General features: G+C 45.9%; 2 protein-coding genes across 3 annotated transcripts in view; one reads left to right on the forward strand and one right to left on the reverse strand.

Moving 5' to 3' along the window:
• LOC6505482 (transcriptional activator protein Pur-beta) overlaps window positions 1–16,950 on the reverse strand; it is a 505,448-nt gene that overhangs the window by 386,948 nt on the left and 101,550 nt on the right. The window lies entirely within an intron of this gene.
• Window positions 2,657–3,958, forward strand: LOC123257752. Its single transcript, XM_044717691.1, has 2 exons — window positions 2,657–2,922; window positions 2,980–3,958. Exons 1-2 carry the CDS (start codon window positions 2,657–2,659, stop codon window positions 3,956–3,958), a joined length of 1,245 nt encoding a protein of 414 aa, XP_044573626.1.

Below are 16,950 nucleotides of genomic sequence, written 5' to 3' on the forward strand. Positions count from 1 at the left end.
GACCTACGCGTGTGGGGAGCCGTTTAAGGCAACTCCACATGAGGCAAGACAACATCTTTTATTCGCAGTCCTAGGGAGACTGCAAGGGCAACTTGCGCTGGAGGACGGCTTGACGACCAGCTAGAGAGTTGCCAGGAGCGCACGGAGCGCAATTTCCCGTACCAGTAGAGGAGTCGCAGCCAGCGACAGGGAGACGCAGCCAGCGTCAGTTGAGGAGACCGCAGCCAGCGGTCAGGAGCCGCCAGGAGCGCCAAGCATCAGCGGCCGCAGCCAGCGGCCAGAAGGCATAGGGCCGCCATTTTTGAGCGCTGGGGCAGCGCCATATTTGGACTTGAGATGCAGCATTCCCCCAGGAGGAGTTCCCGGCTGAACGGAGGGGAAGCCACCCCTACAGCAACATAACCACGGCGGCAGCCATTTCTCGCCCAGCCACTACGATGACTACAGTAGCGTCCCAACCTAGGAGTACTGCTGTCACAGCTGCGAGTTCAGAGCCGGAGGTAGGCCAGCCACTCACGTCATACCTGTTGGAAAGGATTACGGCGTTGGAGAACGAGCTGAAAAAGGTTAAAGCCTTGAACAGTGTTAGCCCCGCCAATAGAGCGTCAATCGCAGTTGGCCCAAGCGCAAATGGCGCCAACAGTGGAGCGTCGGGGCGGCCGCCATCTTGGAGCGGACCGCCATTAGCCACATCAAACGGTGAGGCCCCAACTAACGGGGTCGGGCTTGTCCCACGTGGCGGTGTCATTGCGAGCAGTGCGGCCTGCACGCTGCCGCCATCTTGGAGTGGACTGCCATTGCTAATGACCAGCAATCATCTTGTGCTACCGGGCGGGAGCATCCACAACATGGCAACTGCATCGCCAATGCAAACTGCACGGACCTGGAGAACAACCAGAGGTTGTTGAAGGCGCTGATGGATAAAGCACGCGAGACAGTGAAGTCGCTGCTGATTCACCCTGCGAACGTCTGCGCCGTGATGGAGCAGATGCGCTGTAGGTTTGGCCGAAAGGAGCAGCTTATACGCAGCCAGCTGAACAGCGTGCGAGAGGTGCCGACGATTACGGAGCAGCACCTGGCGAGGATCGTTCCCTTCGCAACCCGAGTGAGTAACCTCACGGACTTCTTGCAGTCGGCGAAGGCGGAGCAGCATCTGGGGAACCCCACCCTCATGGAGGAGCTTGTAGCAAAGCTTCCTTCGAGCAAGCGAGTGGATTGGGCCAGACACGCTGCATCGATCGAGCCCTTTCCCACTATAGCGCACTTCAGAGCGTGGCTACAGGAGTACGCAAACATCGTGTGTACGATTTTGGACAGCGAGGGAAAGGAGCCGAGGCGTCAAGTTCTACATGCGAGCGTCGACCAGAATGGATGCGAGCAGCAGTATGATCGGCATGGAGGTTGTCCAATATGTGGAGGGCAACATGCTACGACGAGCTGCAACGTTATGTCGACGAGACGTCCAGGGCCTGCATAAGGATTCGCGACTGCCGATGAAGCCCTACACCAATGTGGTGCCGAAGTTGCTCATCGGACTGGACCATGGACATTTGGGATTGCCACTTAGAACGAGGCGGTTTGCCAGAGAGGGACCGTATGCGGCCGCAACCGAGCTTGTATGGGTTGTGTTTGGGCCAGTAAGTGGACAATCGACTACGCCGTGTCAATGGCCGATACGATGGAAAAGATGGTGGAGGACTACTTCGAGATGGAAAGCTTTGGTGTGAAGCTCGCGCCACCGGTCGCAGCCAGCGACGACGCGCGGGCCCATAGGCTCCTCGAAGACACCACGGTGAAAGTGGGGCGTCGCTACCAGACGGGATTGCTTTGGAAGGACGACCACGATGTGCTGCCACGGAGCTACGAGATGGTGCACAGACGGCTGATCAACGTCGAGAAGAAGTTGAAGCGCAACGGGAGTTGGCGCTGGAATTCGATCGGATCATCAAGGATTACGTGTCCAAAGGATATGCAAGGAAGCTGCAGCCGGATAAGGTCGCGGTGAAGAGCGACAAGCTGTGGTATTTGCCACATTTTGGTGTTGAAAACCCGAACAAGCCCGGTAAGGTCCGGCTTGTGTTTGATGCAGCAGCCAAGGTTGGAGGTACCTCGCTAAGTCTGCGGTGACATCAAGGAGATGTTCCACCAAGTGCTGATCCGACCCGAGGATCGATGACGATCGAGACCCGGATGTGAACGAGATGAACGTTGGGATCACCTGGACAAGTCAAGAGCGTCGGATGGGGTGAGGCTGAGCAGAAGATCCTTGGAATGCGTTGACAAGTAGCAACGATGTCAATCCCACGGCTGGAGCTTTAGGCAGCGGTCCTTGGAACCAGAGTGATGAACACTGTGTTACGGACGATGTTATGGACGGACTCGAAGGCAGTGCTGCGTTGGATTGGCAGCGCGCATAGGCGCTACAAGCAGTTCGTAGGGAACAGAGTAGCTGAGATTCTGGAGTCAACGAAGGTTTCCCAGTGGAGATGGGTGCCTACATCTGACAACGCAGCAGATGATGCGACGCGGTCGCAGAGCAAGGTGGACCTTAGCCCGGTGGCTAAGCGGTCCCGCATTTTTGAAGCAGCCAGCAAGCGGTTGGCCAGCGCCTGAGGAGGGAACCGAGCATGTTTCAGATGCACCTGATGAGGAGGAGATGGCCAGTGAGTTCGCATTGGTGGCATCGAATGAATTTGTCATCCCGTTTCAGAGATTCTCGAGCTTCAGTCGCCTAGTCAGGAGGTTTGCGCGTCGGTACCGCAAACAGAGAAGCGAGCTCGAGGAATATAGACTCACTGCAATGGAGTGTGAGGCCGTGGAGAACCTGTTAGTCAGGCAGGCCCAATTGGAATCGTTTCCCGACGAGATGGGGTCGGCGGAACGCGAAACGCAGGCGGAACACCAGCTCGAGCGAGATTCGAGGTCTGGCCTCTTACGTGGACGAACATGGAGTTCTGCGAGTCTATTCTAACTCTATAGAGTTGATGCCGCGCTGTCCGAGTCGTACAGTGCAAGGAGGCCTGTGATACTGTCACACAGACACAGTCTTACGGAGATGATAGTAAGACACTTCCACGCCCAGATTAAGCATCAAAACGTGGATGCGACGATTGCTCAGATCCGAAAGAGATTCTGCGTCACGAAGATGAGACGAGTGCTGAAACAGTTAATCTCGTCGTGCAACGTGTGGAAGTTGCCATGGACGCGGCTGATGCCGCCGATAATGGGACCCCTTCCAGAGGATCGCTTGGAAGCGGGGAGATGGGCATTCAAGCACACAGGACTGGACTATTTTGGGCCACTGCTGGTGACTGTTGCCCGTCACAGAGAGAAGCTTTGGGTCGCCTTGTTCACGTGCTTGACGACAAGGGCGATTCACTTGGAGCTGGCGCATGACCTGTCAACGGATTCCTGCATAATAGCGATCAGGAACTTCGTCTGCCGTAGAGGACCAGTACGTAAACTGAGAAGTGACAACGGCACGAACTTCGTGGGAGCTGACAGGGAGTCCAGACGATTTGGAGACGTGTTCGAGACGGAGAGGATACAGAGTGAGTTATCCAACAGGAGCATTGAATGGGTCTTTAATAGCAAATCCAACCCGTCTGAGGGCGGAGTATGGGAGCGGATGGTGCAGTGCGTCAAGCGAGTGCTGCGCCATACCCTGAAGGAAGTCACGCCAAGGGACCATGTGTTAGAGAGTCTCCTGATAGAGGCGGAGAATATAGTCATCTCGCGTCCGCTCACCCACTTGTCGGTGGATGCGGACCAAGAGTCGCCGTTGATGCCAAACGACCTGCTCAATGGAGCAGCTAACCTGCCGGGTACGCCTGGATTGGATGCGGAGCTGCCCAAGGAGGGTTCTACGCGAAAGCAGTGGAGGATTGCCCGCTGCGAGACCGTTTCTAGAGGAGGTGGGTCATGGAATACCTGCCTACGCTCCGGAGCCTGTCTATGAGAATGGAGCTCATCCGCCTGGGCGATATGGTCTTCGTCTGCGATTCTGCCTTGCCCAGACGAGAGTGGCGAAAGGGCATCGTGAAGGAGGTCTACAGCGGAGCTGATGGAGTCGTCAGACGCGCCACCGTGCGCGTGAACGATAATGGCCTATCTCGGACAATGTTGCGGCCCGTCTCTAAACTAGCAGTTTTGGATTTGAGTGAAGCGGTTCTTCACGGGGTCGAGGATGTCGACGGTCAAACATTGTAGTCGATAGGTAGAATCAGTATTGGTAGGAAAATGTAGTATTTTTTAAGTTATCAGATTCTTGGCTATTTGAAGTACGGGCCTACTGATCTCGGTAATGTGAATGCCGCCAAAAAGTCCCCTTTCATTGTCTTGCGAATTGTAGGAGGGCAATTCCAGAATAAAACGCGCCGTAGTCAGCGACGTAGACAACGCGGCAGCTACCGTGGAATCCCAAACGGCTTCAATCCGGGCACGGTCGTCCTACATGGTCTACGAAATGGCCCCCGATGAGCTAATAAAAAAGCTAGCACAAGACAGCGAAATGAGTCTCTTTTCCATCGTTTTTCTTGACAGTGAGTCTCTTTTCCATTTTTTTCTTCGTTCAAACCTTTTCCACTTCAATAAAGAGATGATCCCACTTTTATTATTATAAATCGAAGGGAATTCATTGTCCTGAGGGTTGTATCGAAACAGGTACTCAGTCATGTAACTCCCTGGAAGGTTCAGAAAAACACTCCTTCTTCAACCACAGGTAAATCGAAATGTCTCTAAATTTTAAAAACGCAGAACCAGCAGCTTTCCAAATCCATCAGAAAACCAACTGGGCCATGTATTACCAAATCCTCTCAAACACCATTGCACCAAAGTCACCAGACTATCCTGAAATCGTGGAAAGTCTTAACACTATGGTGTAACAATTCACTTAAGTCTGCAACAATGCCCTCAGAAGAGCATGCCCAAGAACTAAACTAAATATGCAAAATAGGCCACCCTGGTGGTCTACAGAGCTAGCAACCCTCCAGACGGCAAGCATAGCCCTGTTCAAAGCCGGAAACGAAGAGACAATCTGGACTGAATGCAAGGTCTCTTTGGCTTTCTATAAAAAGACCATCCGTAAAGCCAAGCCTCATGCAAATCTTTCTCCTCGGACATAGAAAACACAGCCCAAGCTGCGAGGCTTAAGAAAATTCTATCCCAATCAGCCACAACTCTAGGCTATCTGACAAAAGAAGATGGAACTTGGACCAATACAAGTTAGGAATCTCTAGATATAAGCTAGAAACCCATTATTCAGGGTGCAACCCGGAGGTGGGCCTTATAAAAATGCCTCCTACAAACTTCAAACTGTTTTATTGACCAAAAAACCCTAAACAGGGCAAGTTTCAAGCCCTATAAATCGGCCGGTTCAGACGAGACAATACCTGCATGCGCTCATTTCCAAACTAGAGAAAGCCTTTTCTCAGAAGGAATATGCCCTGGTAGCCTTTCAGGACATAGAAGGAGCTTTTAACAACGTTCTCCCGAACATCATAACCAGCGCCCTGAGGACTCTTGACCACTTGGTGGAACTTATTGATCAGTTCCTAACCTGCAAAGCAGTGACGTCCTCACTTGGCACATCTTATTTAACAAGGGACGTCAGCAAAGGCACAACGCAAGCCGGGGGCCTCTCCCCTCTCCTATGGAACATAGCTGTCAACTCAAGTATATGCAACATGGAAGAGGGAGGCTGCAGGATAGTGGCATACGCGGACGAAGTCGCAACCCTGTTCACAGATAAATGCCCATGGACGCTCTGTGATCTTATGAACGAAAAATTTTAAACCCTCAGCCGAATGGACAAGCAGTAATGGCCTGGGAGTAAATGCGCAGAAAACAGAGTTAGATCCCACCCCTTGTCCCCCAAAACTTAAAAACTATAGGCTCTTCTTCATAACCAGTGTCAAATACCTAGGGTTAATATTATTTAGGAAGCAAATAAGGCTGCTGTAGCCCTCTTTACCTGCAAAATAGCCTAGGAATCAAATGGAGTAAGTAAGGCGAAAGTAAAGCAATCAGGTTAGCTTCAATCAGGTTACGGAAGCCCTGCGTTGGAGCCAGCTTAACTTAAATTGAAATACAGACCTGCAGGAAATGAAATTTGTGAAGCGATTGTTATTGACTCGTTTCAATACTAAGTTTAAATTTCTGTTTGGTGGACAATTTTGGTCTGACCCAAACACTAAGTTCACCAGTGTGTTTTATAAATTTTAAATGATTAAGGCTAGAATTGGGTTAAGGTATATTGTTTTTTATTATTTCCTTGCATGTTTGAGTATCTACAGAACATAGCACATACAAGCAGAGCTGTAAATCGAATAAATGTATTTTGGGCCACTTAATCTGATCCGCAAAATATCGGCCGACTATATCCTATAACTACCATGTAATTGAATCATCGGAAATGGCTCAACCTTGCTATTTTTAAAGATGCTTAAGGCTGTTTTGAACATTTTTATCAAAAAATTTATTTGGTGGTGAAATTCTCATAAGGATCGGCCAACTTGTTTCCCTTTCTTGTTATTACTTATATTAAACTGTTAAAATTAATAGATCAGATATATACTTTGATTAATAGAACTTCACAATCAGTGCGATTTTTTCGCCCTTTAAAAATTGAGTTTGCAAAAAAAACTATGAAACATATTGAAGGAAAAATCAAAAAACCAAAAACCATGAGTGATGTATATAAAACCTGAAGACTTTTTTCTATATTTGTTATGTGTAGCAAATCCTGCGCATGTGTTAAATACAACTGAACTTAACTCGCCGATTATTAATGTAAATCCTGGTACTTTTATATTTGGCAAGGCCCCGACTGCATCAAATACGCCTGTCCCCAGAAAGAAGCGGAGCAACCTTAACAATATAGGACTCCGAGTTCTTCCCTCGTACCTGGAACGTTAAAAAAATTCCAGTCAGCACCTGCGATGGAGCACTTATTTTTTCCACTTCACATTCTTCTACTTGCCATCATGTTCTCTCCTAGCTGCGCATCCAACAACAATCGGCGTTGGCACTATCGGTAACTGTTGATGCTTCTTTCACATTCTCCGATAGTCCCATATGTGGGATATTTATGTGGAATTTTAAATTCGCTGCATAATTTTCTGCAATACCAATTCACTATCACGCGCATATCGAAAACATCGCCAGTTTCTGTGCTAGAACGGAGTACCACATTGCTGTGATGGTAGCTGGCGACATCAACATGCACTCTATTGTTTGGTCTCGGGTCTCTGCGTGTTACTCAGCAAAGTAGTGGCATCGGATGTTTATGGGCCTCTCCCAAGTAGACAGTGTTCAGTTACCGAGCTTTACTTAATGTTCCAAATCTGGGCTTAAATAAAAACAAGCTATGTTAGATTTCTATGTATGAACACAATTTATTTTTCTAACTTGATTTGGTTTATACATAAAACTTACACATGTGACCTGCGTAGGGTTCAAGACCGAATTTCGAATTTTTGAGACACTGCTCAACTCCTTTGTTATGGAGTGTTTGTGCGAGCTCAAAAAGCAAAAATAATATCACAATAAAACAAGAAAGGAAAGCTCACTTCGGGCGGAGCCGAAGTTTATATACCCTTGCAGTTGAGTCGCAGTCCGCGAGGTGGCGCCACGCATCTTATATTATTAGATATATAGCGGATCATATATAGGCGGCCGATCCTTATGAAATTTGGCAAATCAGATTATTTTGTCCAAAATAGAATCTGTACCATCTTTCTAACTTAAAAAACACCAAAGTTATGCCAATTCCGATCGTTGTATGACAGCTATAGGATATAGTCGGCCGATCCTTATGAAATTTTGTACATAAGATATGTTGATCAAATATAACATGTGTGGAAAGTCCCAACCCTCTATCTTTATCCCTCTAAAAAACAACGAAGTTATGGCATTTCCGATCAATCAGTTATATGGCAGCTATAGGATATAGTCGGCCGATCCCGGCCGTTCCGACTTATGTACTGCCTGCAACAAAAAGAAGGGTGTGTGCAAAGTTCCAACTCGATAGCTTTAAAACTGAGAGACTAGTTTGAGTAGAAACAGACAGACAGACAGACAGACGGACAGACGGACATGCTCATATCGACTCAGGAGGTGATCCTGATCAAGAATATATATACTTTATAGGGTCGGAGATGTCTCCTTCACTGCGTTGCACACTTTTGACCAAAATTATAATACCCTCTGCAAGGGTATAAATATATCGTTCGAAAAAAAAAAAATCGATATTTTGATATATTATCAACAATCGGAGATTCTCCGACCCCATAAACTTTATATATTCTTGATCAGGATAACCTCCTGAGTCGATATCCTATCTGATATCCTATAGCTGCCATATAACTGATTGATCGGAAATGGCACAACCTTGCTATTTTTAAAGATGCTTGGGGCTGTTTCCAACATTTTTATGGCAGGCACTCTTGCAATTCGGTCGTCGTGTGTGCAAAACCGAAACTCGCTGTGTTGAAACGATGTCAGAAAATAACGCTGCTGCAACATCAGAAGTGGGATCTGGCTCGCTACCTAATAATTCTGATGGACCATGGCGAATTTTGAAATAAAAACTTGATCGAGCTTATTGAAGCTGTACAATCGGCGACACCTGAAGCAACAAATAAAAAAACAATTGTGCTACCAAAATTCAACGCAGACCTTGACGGCGCTGACGCATCGGCCTGGTGTTTAACCGTAAATATAATCCTAGCAGAAAATACTATAAAAGGCAGCGAGTTGGTAATGGCTTTGAGTGCATCGTTGAAAGAAAGTGCATTGCAGTGGCTTTCGCAAATATTTTATCCTGAGATAACTTGGGACGAATTTAAAGAACTTTTTATGCAGCGTTTTGGCATTGTAGAAACGCCAGCGGCCATGTTTCTGTCAATGTTGGCTAATTTTCCGACCGATGGCGAATGCCTCTCCAATTATGCTAGTCGTATGGTGAGGTCACTAATCACGAAATGGCGTGACATGAACGTAGAGGAAATTGAAGTTTCTGTGACGCTTGCGAAGAGTGCTCATGTCAAATATGCGCACCCGGAGTGTGAAGTGGAGAGCTTGGTCATATTTCAACCCATTGCAGTAAGCTCAAAGTGGACAAGGTCAAGGATACACACCAGACGAAAAGAGTGGAGCTCTTCGAAGTTGATGAGCCAAAAGAAGAGATGGTTCATGGTTCAGGAGAGACTATTATAACAACGTTCGACTCTGGAGCGGAATGTTCATTAATAAAACAAAAGTGACAAATTAGCTGGTAAAAGAATTAACAATGTAGTGATGTAGTGGCGGCATATGTAGCACGTTGCAAATGCTTAGCAACGTAAAAATTAACCAACATTTTATTAAGGTTTTGTTTCATGTTTTGGATAATGAGTGTTTGAAGAATGACATTATTATTGGTCGAGAAGTACTGTCCCCTGGATTTAATGCTATAATATCACCAGGAAAATTCGAAATTGTTAGATCAAAAACTGTAAACTATTGTTCAAATGAGGAGAAATTTTGTAAATTAAATATTGATCTTGTGGGGGAAGATAAAGATAAATTACGAGATTTATTGGAAAAATATTCAAAATCTTTTATTAGTGGAATTCCTTTGTCTAGAGTTAGTTTGGGTGAAATGAAAATTAAATTAGTAGACCCGAGAAAAATTTTCCAAAGAAAACCATATCGGCTAAGCCCAAATGAGAGATAATTGGTACGAGACAAAATTGATGAATTATTACAAAATAATTATTACAAATAAATAATAAATAAAAAAAGTTGCTCACCATTCGAAAGTCCCATAATGTTAGTTAACAAACAAGAAAGGAAAGCTAACTTCGGGCGGAGCCGAAGTTGATATACCCTTGCAGTTCAGTCGCAGTCCGCTAGGTGGCGCCACGTATCTTATATTATTAAATATATAGCGGATCGTATATAGTCGGCCGATCCTTATGAAATTTGGCATATTGAATTATTTTGCCCAAAGAGTAATCTGTACCAAGTCCCATCTTTCTAACTTAAAAAACACCAAAGTTATGCCAATTTCGATCGTTCTATGACAGCTATAGGATATAGTCGGCCGATCCTTACGAAATTTTGTACATAAGATATTTTGGTCAAATATAACATGTGTAGAAACTCCCAACCCTCTAACTTAAAAAACACCAAAGTTATGGCATTTCCGATCAATCAGTTATATGGCAGCTATAGGATATAGTCGACCGATCCCGGCCGTTCCGACTTATATACTACCTGCAAAGGAAAGAAGGGTGTGTGCAAAGTTTCAACTCGATAGCTCCAAAACTGAGAGACTAGTTTGCGTAGAAACCGACAGACAGACAGACAGACAGACGGACAGACGGACATGCTCATATCGACTCAGGAGGTGATCCTGATCAAGAATATATATACTTTATAGGGTCGGAGATGTCTCCTTCACTGCGTTGGCCACTTTTGACCAAAATTATAATACCCTCTGCAAGGGTATAAAAAGACGGCACTCATCGTTTGTGTGTTGATTACCGTGAATTAAATTCTAATACAGTTGCAGATAGATATCTCTTGCCCCTCAGAATCGGTAGAATGTAAGTTAACTGAAATTAACCGCGTAAGGGCATTGTCCGATTACTTAAGAGCTCGCTCTGGCCAAACTGCTGACGAACACTGCATATTTGCGTGGCCGCTATGAAATAAATTTTTTTTATCTTTAAGTTTCAGTTTGTACTTGAGTCTCACACAATAAAGAACTCTTTTACCTAAACTCCGGCACAAGCCGTAAAATTCAATTCACTTGGTTACTCAATAAAATTGGTTACTCAGTCTCAAGGGCGGTAACAACGGAGTTAGTAACTCCCAACATAACTTCCAGAGAGAAGGAAGAACCCTAGGCAACCGTCAGGGATATTATATCATCCTCTACTAAAGACATCCTCTCCAGCAACGGACATACAACTATACCTACCCCTTAATCTAATTAATTGGCGCCCATTGTAAAATCATATAAGTGAGCACTTTCACCCATAATTCCTTCACGTCTGCATTGGTTTTATGTTAAATAAACAATAAAAAAAGTAGTAGCTAAAAAAAAAACTGCAGCCCCTTTAACATTATTTTTTACATTAATTAATTTCCATTAATTGGCTGACGGTTTAGCATTGTATTTTTATATAAATTTTTTTATAAACAATACAAATTTTATAAAAATTTTTTATATAAACCATTTTTGGAATATTTACTTCCCAATATTGTTTGCATTTCTTTTTTCGGTATGAATAAATAAATAAACATTTTTACACAACAACGCAAAAGTTGCAGAATAGGAAATTCTTAACCAAGACAAAAAGTCACTAGCTCAAAATTTTAATTCCAATCAAAAATAATTCATATAATTGGATGCATTTATTTCAGCTTTTATATGTCTCTTTTGTTACACAAGAATTCTTGGTATTAGCTGCGCAGTCTTGGTTATTTATTTTTCTTTTCCGTTTTGCTTCCCCACTCCATTTTCGAGAATACGATACGGCTGCGCATGCAGTGTGTGGCACTTTGTTGTTTTTATTTTTCTTTGTCATGGCGGAGGCTCAGTCCCCGCGTACCCCTCACCTTGCCTCTACTTGGCAAATCAATAGTGCATGTTCGTCCGTAAAGCGTTATGCGGCAACTACGTCAAACTTGAACTCACGGGAGTAACGGTAGGTCCCGGAGTCGTAGTCAAAACCGTAAATAGTCCTGACTAAATTTACCTGGATTCTGCAAGGGACTGCTCGGGTTGGCCAGACGCTTGCTGTGATCAGGCATGAGTTGATGTGCTTGAAGTCCTGGGGTGGTTTTCCTCAAGTACCGGTGGTATGGTGGTTCGGCTGATTCCTTATCGGCCGGTCCTACTGGCGGTCCGTTTCACGGGAGCAACACTCTAAGTAGGTTAGATAGCGCGGGGTCTGCTGGTGGTCCGTTTCACGGGAGCAACACGAGAAGTAAGGAGGTGACGCGGGGTCTACTTGTGGTCCGTTTCACGGGAGCAACACTAGAAGTAGACTGGTATGCCGCGGATTCTACTTGTGAACCGTTTTACACAGGATCACTAGAAGTAGGTTGATTTTAAGTGCCGTGGTTCAGACACTGAGTAACGAGACGATTGACTCTGATTTCGGAACTCTCTTTATTTCAGAAAAATAACTCTTATATACGATGCTAAATTATACATCATTAAATCTAAGAAAGGTCATAGTTCTGGACGTGCTAAACTAAGGTTAATGCCAGGGTCACCCACCTCTGAGTCTGCTGACTCAGATTAGCTGGCTGGTTTTTACTTGCATCGGTCAGTCGGTCATTCTTCCCGCTGATATGCTGCTTCTGCTTTTGGCGCCGTCTACTAGTGCTGGGTTAATAGGTTGGATATAGTTTTATGCTTATTACTAATTGTTTATAGGTGAGAAAATCGGTTAGTGGGTTTGTATGTAGCGACATGCTGATGCATATTGATTGGATCAAATTACTAAGTGTGCATATAGGGTAGTAGGTCTTGGCACTAGGTGCCGACATTCTCCCCCCCCATTGAGGTACTCAATAATAGGGGCTGTGCGTTGTTGTTGGACCGTCTTAGTGAACCGATGTGTACCCTTGCGCTAGAAAATATTGTGTATCTTAAAACTAATTACTAAAAATCTAAAGTTACTACAAAAAAAAATTTTGAATCATGTGGGTGAGATCTCTACCAACGATAATTCTATCCGACCTGTTGTCTCCTTCGCCTTGTTGCGCGCCCTCGTAACCATTCTCCTTGGGCATCCCATGAAGTACTACACCTTTTTTCTGGTTGGTCAGTGCGCATACAGGACTCTTGGTCCTCTCTTGACCTTGCTTCTTGCTCCCTTTCGGAGATGCATGTTACCCATGCCAGATAGGAGGTGCTCCTTGAATTTCCTTGGTTACTGGCCCTTTCACTCTGTGCTCTTCAGTTGTGAGTTGACAACCTTGGGCTTGTGGATTGGGGTCCGTCTGCGGCTCTCCTTGTTGATCTTGTCGTGGCTCGTTAGCTTCTTGTTGATCCGCAATGAGTGGGGAACTATGTACTCTTCCGGATTTTACTATTTGCTCCTTGCCGATGCATGCAATCAAACTTTGTCGTGGCTCGTTAGCTTCCGGTGTCCAAGCCGTCGTATTACCGACGACTTGTTCTGCCTTGCTATTAGGAGCTGATGCCGGTCGCACTGGCCCCATCACAATCCATCCAAGCGCGGTATTTTTTAGTAGTGGTTGTCCTTCTCCCAAATATGTCTGTTGTGGCCTCATAAGCTGGGAGATGATTTCGGCGCCCAACAACAGATCAATATTCTGGGGCTGCGTAAATTCAGGATCGGCTAAGCGCAACTGAGGTGAGATATTTCTTGGCGCTTGAATAGGGTGGGATGGTTGATTGGGCATTATTTCCGGTAGTACAACGACGTTCATTTGATCTTCGAAGTCAGTGGTTAATGATGATAGGGTCACCAGAGCCTTTTTTCCTAATCTTGTTGTTGTTCCTCCCAGTGCAGCGATGTTCAGGGTTGATGGCTCCAATTGTAGTCCAAGTGTGTCAGCCATCCTTCTGGTGATTATGTTAATCTGTGATCCAGAATCTAGGAATGTGCGGCATTGCTGATGGGTTCCGGCTGGGCCATGTATTGCCACTTGGGCGGTTGGTAAAAGAACGGTGGGCTTATTTGTAAGCAGGGCTGTGGCTGAACACACCCATCGTGATGAACTGGATCGAAGTGGAGCCGCCGACGTATTTTTCTGCATTGTTACTTGACTGGTTGCCTGACGCTCAAGGTTTTCTAACATCTGCTTCAGAGATTGTCAATTGGTTGGATCGGTGACGGCTAGTTCTAGAGCTGACAGCGTGTGTGGATCCAATCTTTCCTCAATGATGTGTATCAAGATTGGGTCCCAGTTGTCTGTTGACACTTTGAGTGCGTCGAGAGTGGCGACCGTTCGGAGCACGGTATCATGTAAGCTGCGCAGCTGGTCCGCTGATCCATTTGTTCTGGGGTGTCCGAAAAGCTCTTGAATCGCGGATTTAATCAACAGCCGTTCATTGTGGTATCGATTCTTTAGTCGTTGCCATGCATCCTGGTAACTGGTCTGTCCGCCAATCGACGTTGCGATTAGGTTTTGTGCTTCACCTGTTACATGATTCTCCAAATGACGGAGTTTTACTGCATCACTGTAGTCTTGATCGTGGATGCATTCCGTAAAAATTTCGTAGAATCGTAGCCAATGCCGGTAGTCTCCGTCAAACTTTGGAATTTCTACTGGTGGTATTACAAACGGAGGTGCAATCGCGAGTTTTTGTGTTGATGCTGAAGTTGATTTCGATTCTTCGCTCAAAAACGAAAAATATTCTGCTCGTACAACCTGAAATCTGTCATCGGTGTGTCCATCATTTTTTATGGCTGGTTCCAGGTCGATGAGATCATGGTATCCCGTGACGATTTCCTTCCATAGCTCCTTCATGTGTTGACTGACGTGTGTGGACACTTCCCGTCCTTCGGTGCGGTTGCTCAGCAAGTCTTCCATATCGTCTAATCGTCCTTCATGTCTTCGTTTTAATGATGTTAATCGAAGGTCTTCTCCTTCGTTTCCTCGTGATGATTGTGCCTTTGGCTCGAGATTTTCGCCTGTTTTCCGGGGCCTTTGTGACGGGCCTGACACTGATGGGATTCCATCCGAAAATATTGCTTCATATTTTTTCACAAGCTCTTTTACCGCTTTTGCCTTTGTGAAATACTCATTCTCAGGACTTAGTGCTAGCTCCTTGAGCTTGGCATCATTTTTTTTAAACTGGGTCCATGAGTGAGTGAGCTGTCTGAGTTTCTCTTCGAAGTATCCTCCCTTGAGTTTACGCTCTGCAGAGTCCTTAGTGAAGTTTCTTATTAGCCTTTGGATGACTATGTTGCTTTCAATTTGCTCATCAATGAGCATTTGGATTACGGGGTCTGATTCTGATCCCATTGTTGCAATGTATCTCTCCCCTCTCTCTCTTTTTTTTTTTTTTTTTTTCGTTGAGTTAAATTGCGTTGAGGTTTGTGTTCAAGTTGTGATCCTAAAGAATTACGTCGGGGTCACCAAATGTTCGTCCGTAGAGCGTTATGCGGCAACTACGTCAAACTTGAACTCACGGGAGTAACGGTAGGTCCCGGAGTCGTAGTCAAAACCGTAAATAGTCCTGACTAAATTTACCTGGATTCTGCAAGGGACTGCTCGAGTTGGCCAGACGCTTGCTGTGATCAGGCATGAGTTGATGTGCTTGAAGTCCTGGGGTGGTTTTCCTCAAGTACCGGTGGTATGGTGGTTCGGCTGATTCCTTATCGGCCGGTCCTACTGGCGGTCCGTTTCACGGGAGCAACACTCTAAGTAGGTTAGATAGAGCGGGGTCTGCTGGTGGTCCGTTTCACGGGAGCAACACTCGAGCTAGACTGGTATGCCGCGGGGTCTCCTCGTGGTCCGTTTCACGGGAGCAACACGAGAAGTAAGGAGGTGACGCGGGGTCTACTTGTGGTCCGTTTCACGGGAGCAACACTAGAAGTAGACTGGTATGCCGCGGATTCTACTTGTGAACCGTTTTACACAGGATCACTAGAAGTAGGTTGATTTTAAGTGCCGTGGTTCAGACACTGAGTAACGAGACGATTGACTCTGATTTCGGAACTCTCTTTATTTCAGAAGAATAACTCTTATATACGATGCTAAATTATACATCATTAAATCATATAAATCATTAAAGAAAGGTCAAAGTTCTGGACGTGCTAAACTAAGGTTAATGCCAGGGTCACCCACCTCTGAGTCTGCTGACTCAGATTGTTTGTTCATGTACTGCTTGCGCATTTCGGCTTAGCTGGCTGGTTTTTACTTGCATCGGTCAGTCGGTCATTCTTCCCGCTGATATGCTGCTTCTGCTTTTGGCGCCGTCTACTAGTGCTGGGTTAATAGGTTGGATATAGTTTTATGCTTATTACTAATTGTTTATAGGTGAGAAAATCGGTTAGTGGGTTTGTATATAGCGACATGCTGATGCATATTGATTGGATCAAATTACTAAGTGTGCATATACGGTAGTAGGTCTTGGCACTAGGTGCCAACAGTGCAGTTCGACGAGCCCGCACACATAACTAAAGCGACAGCTCAGCCCCCGCGGCCCCGTCACCCGCCCAATTGCCTCTGTGGCATTGCATGAATTAATTTTTTTCGGGCGATTTTTTACATAGCTACAGCTTCACATGAGCAATCCCTTCCAACGGTATAGGAGTACAAGGCAATTCTCTCGTGATTCTGAGTCCGAGACTGAAAGACCGGCCAGATTTTCCACCCCACATATGCGAACAAGGCTTTCAGCACGGAACAAATGACAGCCACTTTACAGCCGGACGTTCAACATGCCGTTCAAGAATCCAATATCGAAAGCCATCATAGGGAAAATGAACTGCGCCTGGTTATACAACAGATGACCGAGCAGGTCAACGCAGCACAAATCGCTCCCGCGCAAGCGGAAGCTCCCCAAATCAAAGCCTATGAACCTATAGAAATTAGGGAGAACGTCAAATGTGAGGAGCCTCTACATGCCGGCAAGTGCCGGCCCGAATTTACGGGCGCGCAGGACGAGCGCAAAATTTACATAGTCGAGCAGGAGATGGGTACCCTCAGGCAGGGAAATATGACCCTCCTGCAATACTATCACGAGGTCGAGAAAAAACTCACCTTGCTCACCAACAAAGCCACCGTACGAAGCCACGGCGGCAAAAGTTTTGTGTGACAAATTCCGGGATTACGCACTTCGAGTATTTATCTCGGGACTCAAGCGCAGCCTTACGGATGTTCTTTTTTCAGCAAAGCCGAAAGATATGCATTCAGCCCTCGCTTTGGCACAAGAAGTAGAATCTAACCACGAGAAATACACTTTCGCGGCGA

The sequence above is a fragment of the Drosophila ananassae genome, assembly GCF_017639315.1.
Source record: "Drosophila ananassae strain 14024-0371.13 chromosome 4 unlocalized genomic scaffold, ASM1763931v2 tig00000054, whole genome shotgun sequence".
Lineage (NCBI taxonomy): Eukaryota > Metazoa > Arthropoda > Insecta > Diptera > Drosophilidae > Drosophila > Drosophila ananassae.